The 12079-nt window shown below is 39.8% G+C and overlaps 1 protein-coding gene across 1 annotated transcript; it reads left to right on the top strand.

Annotated features, from left to right (window-relative positions):
• The first annotated feature begins 1735 nt into the window (after positions 1-1735).
• MRPS36 (mitochondrial ribosomal protein S36) lies at positions 1736-10619 on the top strand. Its single transcript, XM_059694436.1, has 4 exons — positions 1736-1877; positions 7046-7109; positions 8947-9134; positions 9658-10619. Exons 1-4 carry the CDS (start codon positions 1839-1841, stop codon positions 9673-9675), a joined length of 309 nt encoding a protein of 102 aa, XP_059550419.1. The 5' UTR covers positions 1736-1838; the 3' UTR covers positions 9676-10619.
• The last annotated feature ends 1460 nt before the right edge of the window (positions 10620-12079 follow it).

Below are 12079 nucleotides of genomic sequence, written 5' to 3'. Positions count from 1 at the left end.
AAATTCTACCTATAAATTTGTACCCTTTGACCAACATCTCAATTCCCCACCCCATCTACATCTTTAAAGAGACTTAAATGCACCTCAGCCTTGAAGAAAAACATATTTAGAAGAATTGTGACTTTTTTCTTTTGTATTTATCATGCATAACTTTTATAGATTAAAAAAACAAATTAAAAAAAACACAAATTTTGCTTTTCAATTAAAAAACAAAACTGCCACTTTTTATTCATCCCATTCCATCTTTTGTAAATTCTAATTTGAGCTCTTTATTAATTTGGAGCTGTTGATCATTTTTATAGACAATGTAGTGTTTTCAGCATTCTTTAAAAGACTAAACAACTTGAGAAGATGCGCTGCAGGTGTAATAGCATTTGAAATCTGTTCTTTAGATCAATAAAAATGCAGAGATTTGCCTACATTTGTATACTAAACACTTATTTGGAATATTTATAGTGTTACTTCATTTCTTTTGATAAATCATTTATTTGTAATTTTGTTCTTTTTGCCACAGCATATTCTTGGAAATTGTCAACATAAATTGTAAAACTATTTTTCTTCTGGAAAAACATTCTGGCCCAGCTGGTGTTGCTCAGTAGTTGCGCATGGGGCTATGAGTCAGGGCAGATGCCTGGGTTTCCACTGGATCCCTAGTAGGGGAGTGCAGGAGGCAGCTGATGAGTGATTCTCATCATTGATGTTTCTGTCTCCTTCTGTCTTCCTCTGAAATCAATAAACAAATTTTTTTAAAAAACGACTGTCCCTATCCGGTTTGGCTCCGTGGATAAAGCAAAAGCCTGCGGACTGCATGGTCCCAGGTTCGATTTTGGTTATAGGCCGACTGGGAGGGAATTAAAAAAAAAAAAAAAGATTAACTGTAATACATGTTGTAGTGTTGGTTTCCCAAAGCTTTTTTTTCCTCTTGAGTTTAGATGGCAGCTAGAGGAACCACACATTAAACCACATGCCCAGGTTACTGGCTCCATCCCCAGTAGGGGGTGTGCAGACCATTCAATCAATGATTCTATCTCATCATTGATGTTTCTATCTCCCTCTTCCTCTCTGAAATCAATAAAAACACTTTTTAAAAAAACTTGTTTCTATCATTAAGAAAAAAAGCATTCTGTAAAACAGTGGTTCTCAACCTTGGCTGCACATTAGAATCACCTGGGAATCTTGTTAAAATCCTGATTTCTGGGCCTCATCCTCCGGAAATTCTGTTTCTTTGTTATGGGGTGGGGCCACAACATTAGTAACATTTTTCAACTCTGAAGGTGTATTACTGTATTATTAACTTTGATATGAGAAGTGCTTTTCTCTTTGCATAAGTGTATTTCTTAAAATTGTGTCCGTCTGCCCTAGCTGGTGTGACTTAGTTGCTCTAAAATGTCTTCCTGACCCCAAAATACAGCATTAAATGAATCAGATGCACACTATATTAGTGATTCCCAAATCAGCAGATTATCAGTATCATCTGAAAAACTGCATTTTCCTGGGATTCGATTATCCTGTGTGTTCCCTCTTAAACGCCAACTCAGAAATAATTGGCCGAATAACTGGATTAAGCTCTGTACTGAAATTAGAAACTGGCTTTCGGGGGCGGAAAGGGTCCTAGATCACTCTCGGCTAACGAGCAAAATAACCCCAACATCGCAAACCCTCGTCCGCAAAACGAGGCGATGGGAAACACATGGGTTCCCGGCGGTTCGAGGGAGGAGGGTCCCGCTCGCTCGCCCCGCCTCCGTGACGCCACATAAAGGGCCCGCCCCCGGCTGCCCGGGACTCCGGTCGTCGCCGCGGCTCGAGCGCCCCGGAAGCTGCCCCTTCTCGGGGTCGTGATGGGCAGCAAGATGGCGTCCGCTAGCAGGGTCGTGCAGGTAAAGCGGTTCGGGCGCCTTTCCGCACCGAGGGCGGTAGGGAGGGTGCTGACTACATCTAGGTAAGGCGCTGGCGAGGAAAGGCGGTGGCGGGGACTGGACGGGGCCGCGGCCGTGAGCGGGGCCAGCGGCGCCGCCCGAGGGGGTGGGGGTGAGGATTAGACCGGAGCCCGTTGGATCGGGTGGCAACCCGGGGACCGGAGTTGAGGGTTCGAGCCAGACCGCGGGAACGTCGCAGCGCAGCACGTAGGCTCGCGGCTGCTTGGCGGCCGCTGCCCTGTCCTCCGCGAGGACCTCGTTGGCCCTCCCGGGAGCCTGGGGCTCGGCGGCCGCTGTGGCCCGGCCAATCGGCGTCTGGCATAGTCGGCGACGTCCCGGCTCAGCCAATCGCAGGGAGGCGGTAGCGGCGAGGGCAAGGAAGCCAGCCCTGCCCTGACCCGGTGTCCCTTCAAGGTCTTGGGAATGGGCCAGAGCTGGCGGCGCCCTTGACCCGGACTGGGTCCCCCCACCGACTCGAATGTCTGGTTATCGGCCGGCCGGATGGAGGGGATGAAGAAAAGAAACAAGATGAACCGTGATACGTGTTTTAGTGTTGGGTTCCCAGGCTGCTTTTTCCTCTTGAGGTTAGATGGCAGCTGGAGGAACCACAGATTAACGCACACGTTGGTTACTAACGCCTGGTAGCTTTTCTTCCAGCTGTGGTCTCAGCTTAAATAGGAGGGGTGACATTGGCCATAAGGGACATAACCTCCACTGGTGGTTGGTGTACACGATCTTTTTCAGCGCTGAAAGTGTATTATTGTATTATTAACTTTGATATGAGAAGTGCTTTTCTCTTTGCATAAGTGTATTTCTTAAAATTGTGTCAGTCTGCCTTAGCTGGTGTGACTTAGTTGCACCGAAAGGTTGTGCGTTGGATTGTTCCATTCCTGGTCAGGTCACAGACCGGGTTGCTGGTTTGATCCCCAGTGGGGAACCCTCGGGAGGTGTAACCCATCTCAATGGTTCTCTCACATCTATGTTTCTCTCTCTCTCTCTCCCCTCCCCCTCTCTAAAATCAATAAGCATTTCCTCAGGTGATTTTTTTTAAAAAAGTGTCAGTCTGAAAGATAATCCCAGGTCCCAGTCTTTTAGTCCCATTCCAATGAACGAGGCTGTGGCAAGCTGGCACGGCCATGGCATACTCAGCCCCAGGGCGCCTTATGTGCCATGCCAGCTCAGCCAGGTTCAGTGACCCTGAGAGGGGGCGGTGAAGGATGGAGAAAAGACAGACAAGAGAATAAAAGCTGGGTCTGGGTGGGACGCTGCTCCCAGATGGAGAGAGAGCGCCACGGACTACAAGCCGTGTCTTTATTTTATAGCCAGATTCCATGAGGCGATGTAAGGGCATGGTCAAGATGTTTACAACATTCTCATGGGTTTCGATCCTACTCAACTACATGCACCTGAACTCTATCAAGCCCACATCACTCAGGCACGTGGGGCCACGTGTTCGGACCATAGGTTCAAGCTTACAACTATAGCTGTTGGCTATAATTGTGCTGGGAGGGCTCTGCCCTCCACTCTGGGACTTGCACGTGGCAATGAGAGGACTGTGCCCTCTCATGAGTACGAGGCTTGAACCTGTCCAAACACTGTAGCCACTCTCCAAAGAGCCTTATTTATTCATTTATTGGGTATTGAGCATTAACTAATTAAAGAGTCTGTTGGGATATGACAAACATCTGTCAAAGAACTCGTATCATAATATATATATATCCCAATTTTAAAGTGGGGTAAAAAAATGATTCTGCACAAAAGAAGTTATCCAAATGAGCAATAAGCCTATGAAAAGATGCTCAATATCACTACTTGCCAGGAGAATACAAATGAAAACCAGGAAGTACTACTACACCCATCTAATGATTAAAATAGAAAAGACTGACAATACCAAGTGATGATGAGAATGTGAAGTACCAAAACCCTCATACGTTGCTGTTAGGAATATAAAATGGTACAGCCACTTCGGGAAACTTGTCAATCTCTAATAGTTAAACACACCTACCCTTTGACCCAGCAATTCTATTCCTAGGTTTATACCCAAGAGAAATGATTGCATATACCCAAAAAGTGACTCATATAAAAATGTCTAGCCCTAACCAGTTTGGCTCAGTGGATAGAGCCTCAGCCTGTGGACTGAAAGGTCCCAGATTCGATTCCGGTCAAGGGCATGTACCTTGGTTGTGGGCACATCCCCAGTAGGGAGTGTGCGGGAGGCAGCTGGTCGATGTTTCTCTCTCATCAATGTTTCTAACTCTCTATCCCTCTCCCTTCCTCTCTAAAAAATCAATAAAATATGTTTAAAAAAATAAAAATGTCCATAGCTACGTTATCCATAACAACCCCCAAACCAGAAACAATCAAACGTCCATTAGCAGGATAAACAAATTGTGGTAGGTGTGTTAAAATGCAACAATATACAGTAATAGTAAAGAACTAAATACTGATACATGAAAAAAAGATACTTTGAGGTATACAATAAGGAATGGTTTGTCTCCTAACAGAGTTGCAAAGACTTTGACTCAGATATTCATAATACAAAGCAGTACATGCTAGTATTATTCGCAGTCCAGCCCCCCCCCCCCCCCCCAGGGGTGTTCACCTGCCAGCTTAGGCCCACTCCCCTTCTGGCAGCTCCTGCATTGAGCATCTGCCTCCTGGTGGTCAGTGCGTGTCATAGCGACCAGTTCCACTGTTCGGTTGATTTGCATATTAGGGTTTTATTATATGGGATGCATTCCTAAAGCAGTGAATGAACATCTGCTTCCATACAACCTTCCCAACAGTCTTGTGTTATCCAACTTGTACATTAAAATCTAATTGATGGCTCTAGCTAGTTTGGCTCAATGGATAGAGTGTCAGCCCACAGAAAGGGCATGTACCTTGGTTGCAGACTCCTCCCAATTGATGTGTTTCACATCAATGTTTCTTCTGACTTTCCCTCTCTCTTCTGCTTTCCCTAAAAATCAATGGAAAAATATCCTCGGGGAAAAATATCCTCGGGTGAGGATTAACAAAAAACAAAAAATCTAATTGATGAAAAATATTACCATGTACTTTTAACTTTGTCTTATTATACATGAGGCTAACCATCTTTTCATATGGTTAAGAGCTATTTTCATTTCTTTACTTGTGAAGACTTCTTACCCATTTTGCTATGCTTACAAGTTCTGTATATAATGGCTATTAACCTTTGGTCTGTTATGGAATTTTTTAACTAGTTGGTATTTTTAAATTTGGATTTTTTTCTTGATGTGTTAAAGATCTTTATTTTCTTTTTAGTGCAGTCCAAATTATCAAATTTTTTCCCTTGTAGGGGGAGGGGTGATAACATAAGATTGACTGTATTACTGTTGAAGTTGTGTAATGTGTTTATCAGGGCTTATTACCCTACTCTCTCTACTTTTATGTATTTTTAGTTATTTTTTTAAATATGTTTTTATTGATTTCATAGAGAGGAAGGGAGCGGGAGACAGAGTTAGAAACATCAATGGTGAGAATTACCAATTGACTGCCTCCTGCACAGCTCCCACTAGGGATTGAGCCCACAACCCAGGCATGTGCCCTGACTAGGACTTGAACCATGACCTCCTGGTTCATAGGTCCATGCTCAATCACTGAGCTACATCAGCCTGGCTATGTATTTTTTTAGAAAGGGGGAACCCAAATAGTGTGGGAATTTAGCCTATAAGGGCATATTACGTTATAGTTTTAAGTATTCAAAAGCAATGTTGAAATGAATTCTTTCTCTCTGATGTACCTCAGAGGTGGGTAAAAGTGGGTTTACAGTTGTGAGTATGGAAAATACAATTTATTCTTGTATTTATTTATCAAGTATGTGTATTACAACTGTAAACCTACTTTTGCCCACCCCTGTATTGTTAAGTGTGTGTCTATATACTTACATGCCTATATACTTAGGCCTACTATACAGATAGTCTATTCACTCACTTGGCATATGTTTCTTGAGCACTTATTATGTTATGTATCAGGCACCGCTGCAGAAGTGCTTAATTCTCTGACTCTGCCTTTCCAGGAGCTTAGCTCCTGTACATCATTGGCTCATTTATCTGTCTGCTGCACAGTATTTTTTTAAAAATATATTTTATTGATTTTTTACAGAGGAAGGGAGATAGAGAGTTAGAAACATCAATGAGAGAGAAACATCAATCAGCTGCCTCCTGCACATCTCCCACTGGGGATGTGCCCGCAACCCAGGTACATGCCCTTGACCAGAATCGAACCCGGGACCCTTCAGTCCGCAGGCTGACGCTCTATCCACTGAGCCAAACCGGTTTTGGCTGCTACACAGTATTCTTAAGATGTTCAGGATACCATGGAAACACAAGGTAGAAATATCAGATTTTGGAATCAGGGGAAGTTTCTTAGAGCAGAGTGATATTTGAGCTGTTTTAAAAGATAAGCAGTCAGATGAAAGGGAAGGCATGGAAATGGGTGGGATTGGGCAGAGATTGAATGGGGATGGAAATGGCATGATGAATTAGGGCAATGAAAAGTATGTATTTCTATAGGTATAGGAAAAAGACTAAAAGTATTATCAAATGTTTAAACCTGTTTTATGTGGCTTTGGGGATTATAGTTTTCCTCTTAGTGCTTTTCTGCATTTTTTCCAAATTTTTTACACAAAACACGTTACTTTTTTACTCAGAAAAAGTATCTTTTTAATTACCTGATTTTCAATATGCTTTTTGTCCTATTCTAAACTGCTAGATAGTAACAGAGTAGGGGAACAACACTCAATACAAGTCAGGAAACTTCCAATTCTTACCAATCAACAGGGTGATATATAAGTCACACAACATGAAATCAATGTCTTTTTCATAGGGTTATCTTTGAGGTCAGTTGGGAGTACAGTAAAATGTCTTGTGATGTATAAAGTACAAAGTTATTATGAATAGCAGATAAGATAAACAAGTTAATAATTCATAGACCAGCTTTCCTGGTTGGGGAAGAGTAAAATAGTAAAATTTAAAATTGCTGTCAAATACTAAGGTATTTTATTTTAATGAAGGTATCTATGTGGTTCAGTAGATTTTCTTGTGTATATATATATATTTAATGAATTTATTGTAGTGTTTCATCTTTTTTATACATTTTTTTTCCTTTAGGTAGTCAAGCCACATACTCCATTAATAAGGTTCCCTAATAGAAGAGACAATCCTAAACTAGATGGTAAGTTGTACTTTAGATTTTTAAAATTTTCATTTATTGACTTCAAAGGGAGGATGGGGGAGGGGGAGAGAGGAGGAGGAAAAAAAACATTGATTCTGTTGTTCCACTTATTTATGTATTCATTGGTTGATTCTTGTATGGGCCCTGACTGGGATCGAACTTTAGCGCTCTAACCAACTGAGCTACCTGACCAAGGCATTTATTTTTGCAAAGGTGTACATGTATACTTATACATGAATATCCTATTATAGGCAATATTTTTCATTTTAAAATTAGGTAGATTCAGTAACTTAGATGAAAATGGTACATAACCCCCTAGCTGGTTTTGCTCAGTGGATATAGCATCAGCCTGCAGACTGAAGGGTCCCAGGTTTGATTCTGGTTAAGGGCATATGCCCAGGTTGTGGGCTCCCAAGTAGGGGGCATGCAGGAGACAGCTAATCAATGATTCTCTCTCATCATTGATATTTCTCTCTCTCCCTCTCCTTTCCTCTCTGAAATCAGTAAAAATATATATTTTTTAAAAAGTGGTATGTACCTTAGGTTGCATGCAAGTAGAAATTAACTTATTCCATTTAAAAAGGAAATGACTCAATAGAAGTCTCTGAATTTTTAATGATATTCAGTTTATACAGGGGAATTTTTGTTCTACCTTTTTTTCCTTCTATCCTTTAATCTCCCACACTTACACTTGCATATATTGTGAGGAATAATAACCATTTCCATATTTCTCTCCCAGCTAACCTTTTCTTTCATTGACTCATTTATCCATTCAATCAGTAAATGTTTCTTTGATTGCTATAAACCTTAGTAATCATAAAGTAACTAAAGATTCTGAACAAGTCCTGTTTTTTTCTGACCCCTCCTTTTTACCCGATCCTCTGTCTCTGTCTTTATTATAAGCTATTTGATACTTAATTCAGGGAGAATTTTAACAAATTTTACACAGGTGTTTTTAACTTATTGTAACTCTTTTTTTTAAAAAAAATATATTTTATTGATTTTTCACAGAGAGGAAGGGAGAGGGATAGAGAGTTAGAAACATCAATGAGAGAGAAACATCGATCAGCTGCCTCCTGCACACCCCCAACTGGGGATGTGACCGCAACCAAGGTACATGCCCTTGACCGGAATCGAACCTGGGACCTTTCAGTCTGCAGGCTGACGCTCTATCCACTGAGCCAAACCAGTTAGGGCTATTGTAACTCTTGAATTAAGATATAGGTAATGAAAAGTATTGAGAAAACTAATCTCATCTATAGTTACCAAAATTCTTATTCCCCATTGTAAGATATTACCTGTAAATTCCACCATATGACAAAACTTAAGTAATGTAGGTTATCTATATGGGTTGAATTCCACTACCTAGAAATTTCATTATTTTTTTTTTAAATATATTTTATTGATTTTCCACAGAGAGGAAGGGAGAGGGACAGAGAGTTAGAAACATCAATGAGAGAGAAACATTGATTCAGCTGCCTCCTGCACGCCCCCCACTGGGGATGTGCCCGCAACCCAGGTACATGCCCTCGACCGGAATCGAACCTGGGATCCCTCGGTCCGCAGGCCGACGCTCTATCCTCTGAGCCAAACCAGCCAGGGCAAAATTTCATTATTTTATAATTTTGTTCAATTTAGTAACTCACTCATTTGATATTACCTCCTTTTTTTAAGAACTTTATGAAATTATATATAGCTACCCAACTAAGTTACTCTAATACCTCTCAGAATTATAATACTTATTTCAAGAATGACTAGATTATTCAATAATGGAGAACACAACATAGTATTTTAAGACACCTGAACAATTTCTCTAATTACATTTTTTAAATTTCAGTATCAGAAGCTGTGAGATCAACAGGAGTACCATCTCACTCTTCTTCAATTTCACAGCATTCTAAGGGAAGTAAATCGTCAGATTGGCTGATGCATCAGGGTCCACCAGACACTGCAGAAATAATAAAAACATTACCTCAGAAATACAGAAGGAAACCTGTGTCTCAAGAAGAAGTTGAATATATCCAAGTATGTTGTTGGTCTTTATCACAATATTATGCAAAACACCTTAACGTTTTTGGCTTTTGGAATTTCATATGCTGATTTACATGCCTTTCCCATTGTCTTGTCATGGTGTGCCCATAATTAAGCTACAGATGGTCTGATAGGCCAGGACTATGAGAAATAAACCATGTCCAAGCCCTCAGTTTACATGCATGAAGAAATATATGTGTAGAAGTATGATGTGTAGAAGCAATCAACATAAGCACATTAGAAAAAAGCTCATTAGGGTTCTCAATTTTTCAGATTGTAAAGAGCTTCTGAGACCACGAAATTTGAGGACCACTGATCTGGATCAACCTGAATCCCTTCCAGATCTAAAATTATTTATAACATTTCTATGAGTGCCATAAAGCAATGAGAAAACCTGAAATTGTTTTAAAAAAACTAAAGATCATTTACTTAAAATAGTGTAAATTTGTATAGTGGCCATGAAAACATTTTTTCTGTAAATTTGACACCTGATCTTATTTTATTTTTTCTTTTTCAGCGTGGAGGTCCTGAATAATCACTGACACTGTGGCTGCTGTTTGTTATCAAACAAAAGAATAATCTTTACAATAAAGGACTTCCAAAATGACTAATGAGAAATTATACATTAAACAACTTTAACAAATATTCTGTAAAAAAAAGAAAGAAATATAGAAAACTTAGATAGACACTTGTATTTCTTAATTTATGTATCTTGGCAGCTTTTCCACAAGCTTACCTAATTGTTTATTTACTTTATACTTATTAAAGTACACATTTAAAAATGTTAGTTTATTAATTTACTCTTATTATCAAGTATTACCAGTGTTTAACTATTAAAAGCACACAATGTCTAATAAACCATCAAAGATTTCCCATAATTTCACTTTTCTTTCAGTTTCTGTTTAGACATTAGTTTATCAGGCAGAATTGCTTTTTGGAAGTGATTTTCCTGAAATTGGATGAGGATAGGTGAAATAATGACTCCATTATTTGTTAATTCTCTTAGCATTTTTTTCATTCACAAAGTTGCTGGAGTATAACCGGCTTAGTAAGCACATCCTACACTAAATAAAAATAGAGCCAAGGTATATCCGGTGACCTTTGGGTATTAAGACTAGGGAGTTAACACAAAAGATTAATAGTAAGCTATTTTCAGAAAGAAAAAAAAAGCCAGTATAAAATCAGAGATCAAAATATAGCAGAGGTATAATGTTTGAGTAAAAATTGCTATTTCTTATGTTTTATGGGGTGTTAAGAAAATCTTGTTCTTTGGTTTACTGTTTGGATTGTGATAATGTATGCAATTGTGCTAATCATTAACTTTCTCAAACTTAATGTCTGAAAGCTTCATTAAGTTAACGTAAATATTTACTTTGTTAAGCAATTTATGAGACTTTAAAGGGTCTTCCTGTGCCAAGGGTATATTATTGTGAAAGTAAAGCCTCACAAAGCTAAATAAATTCTCTTCCGTACCGTTAATGATTTCTAGAATATGCTTTCAAGAAGTCATCTCTAATAGAAGAGGTAGCTTGTAAGCAGTAGATGAGTAGAATTGTTGAGTATTGCCCAGTTGCCTATGGGTTAATCTGCTTTTGTTGTTGTTGTTGTTGTATTCACTATTCTAGAGTTGATCTGCTTCTCTTGCAAATTCTGTGTTGTGGTCTAGTAAAAATGTTACCCAACTCAAATTTGAGGCAGGGGTTTGGTGCTAACAATACACTACTTTGGTGACTCAAAAAATACAAAATTCATGGTTTTTTGGTGTGTTATTTATATTTATTTGGAAGACTTTTCTTTAAAACTACCACTGTTTTCCCACCCCCCCCCTTAACTTTTTTTGTGAATATATTTTATTGATTTTTTTACAGAGAGGAAGGGAGAGGGATAGTTAGAAACATCGATGAGAGAAACATTGATCAGCTGCCTCCTGCACACCTCCCACTGGGGATGTGCCCGCAACCAAGGTACATGCCCTTGACCGGAATCGAACCTGGGACCCCTGAGTCCGCAGGCTGACACTTTATCCACTGAGCCAAACCGGTTAGGGCCTTAACTTTTTTTTTTTTTTTTTTTTTTTTTTTTCAGTAAAAGGAAGCCCAGGGCAAATTTTTTTACTTTCAGAAACAGTGGGTTCAGGTAATAAAGAGGGGCTTGAGTAATACTGTGGGCCTAATACTGGATCTGAGGGCCACCTTTAGGTTTTCCTTTCCAGTACTATCTATTACTTTGTAACAAGTCACCCCAAAACTTAGTGGCTAAAAGCAACAATAATCACTTAATAGCTTATGTTTTCTCTGGGTCAGGAATTCCTGAGCAGGTTGGCTGGGCAGTTCTGCCCAGTCAGTGTCTCTCATGAGGTTGCAAGCTGAATGAAGCTGGCTGTTGACAGGAGGACTCAGTTCCTCTCTACAAGGCTGCCTGAGCAAATTCATGGCATGTTGGCTGACACAGTAAATCATCCAAGCATACAAAGACAGAAGTATTAATGCCTTTTATGACCTAAATTCAGAAGTTACATTTTCTGCCATATTCTACTGGTCACACATAACAGCCTGTTTCATTGTGGGAGGAATCTACTCAGTTCATTAATATTAGAAGGCAAGAATCATTGGGGCCATCTTGGAAGATGGCTACTACCACCGTGTGAGAGTGCATTTATGCCGTAGCACACTCAAGCCTCACAGGGCTACTATCAAATTTAGCTCACTACTTAGCTTATTTTTACTAAAAGTGAGGTTAGTTGTTACAGTGATGTCTTTAAAAAGGAACTTTGGCCCAAGTCATGTCACACCATGGATCATTAGGTATGACTTGCCACAAGTAAAAAATTAAGAATTAAGTGATAAAGATGGTGTGTTTTCTGCAATGTATGAGAAGTTTGCCTATGAACATATCAGAGCTCAATAAAGACCCAAGTAGTGAAAAGAGCTGGGAGGTGA

This window comes from Myotis daubentonii, chromosome 4, assembly GCF_963259705.1.
Source record: "Myotis daubentonii chromosome 4, mMyoDau2.1, whole genome shotgun sequence".
In the NCBI taxonomy this organism is placed as follows: domain Eukaryota; kingdom Metazoa; phylum Chordata; class Mammalia; order Chiroptera; family Vespertilionidae; genus Myotis; species Myotis daubentonii.
Note: the sequence above shows the minus strand (reverse complement) of the source record. Positions and strands in the feature narration are given on the sequence as shown.

What these genes read in the sequence shown, in the direction of transcription:
- MRPS36 (XM_059694436.1), top strand. Translation starts at nt 1,839, where the DNA reads ATGGGCAGCAAGATGGCGTCCGCTAGCAGGGTCGTGCAG. An exon ending in CCGCTAGCAGGGTCGTGCAG is followed by an intron (nt 1,878 to 7,045) that starts GTAAAGCGGTTC and finishes TTTTTCCTTTAG; the next exon opens with GTAGTCAAGCCACATACTCC. An exon ending in AGACAATCCTAAACTAGATG is followed by an intron (nt 7,110 to 8,946) that starts GTAAGTTGTACT and finishes TTTAAATTTCAG; the next exon opens with TATCAGAAGCTGTGAGATCA.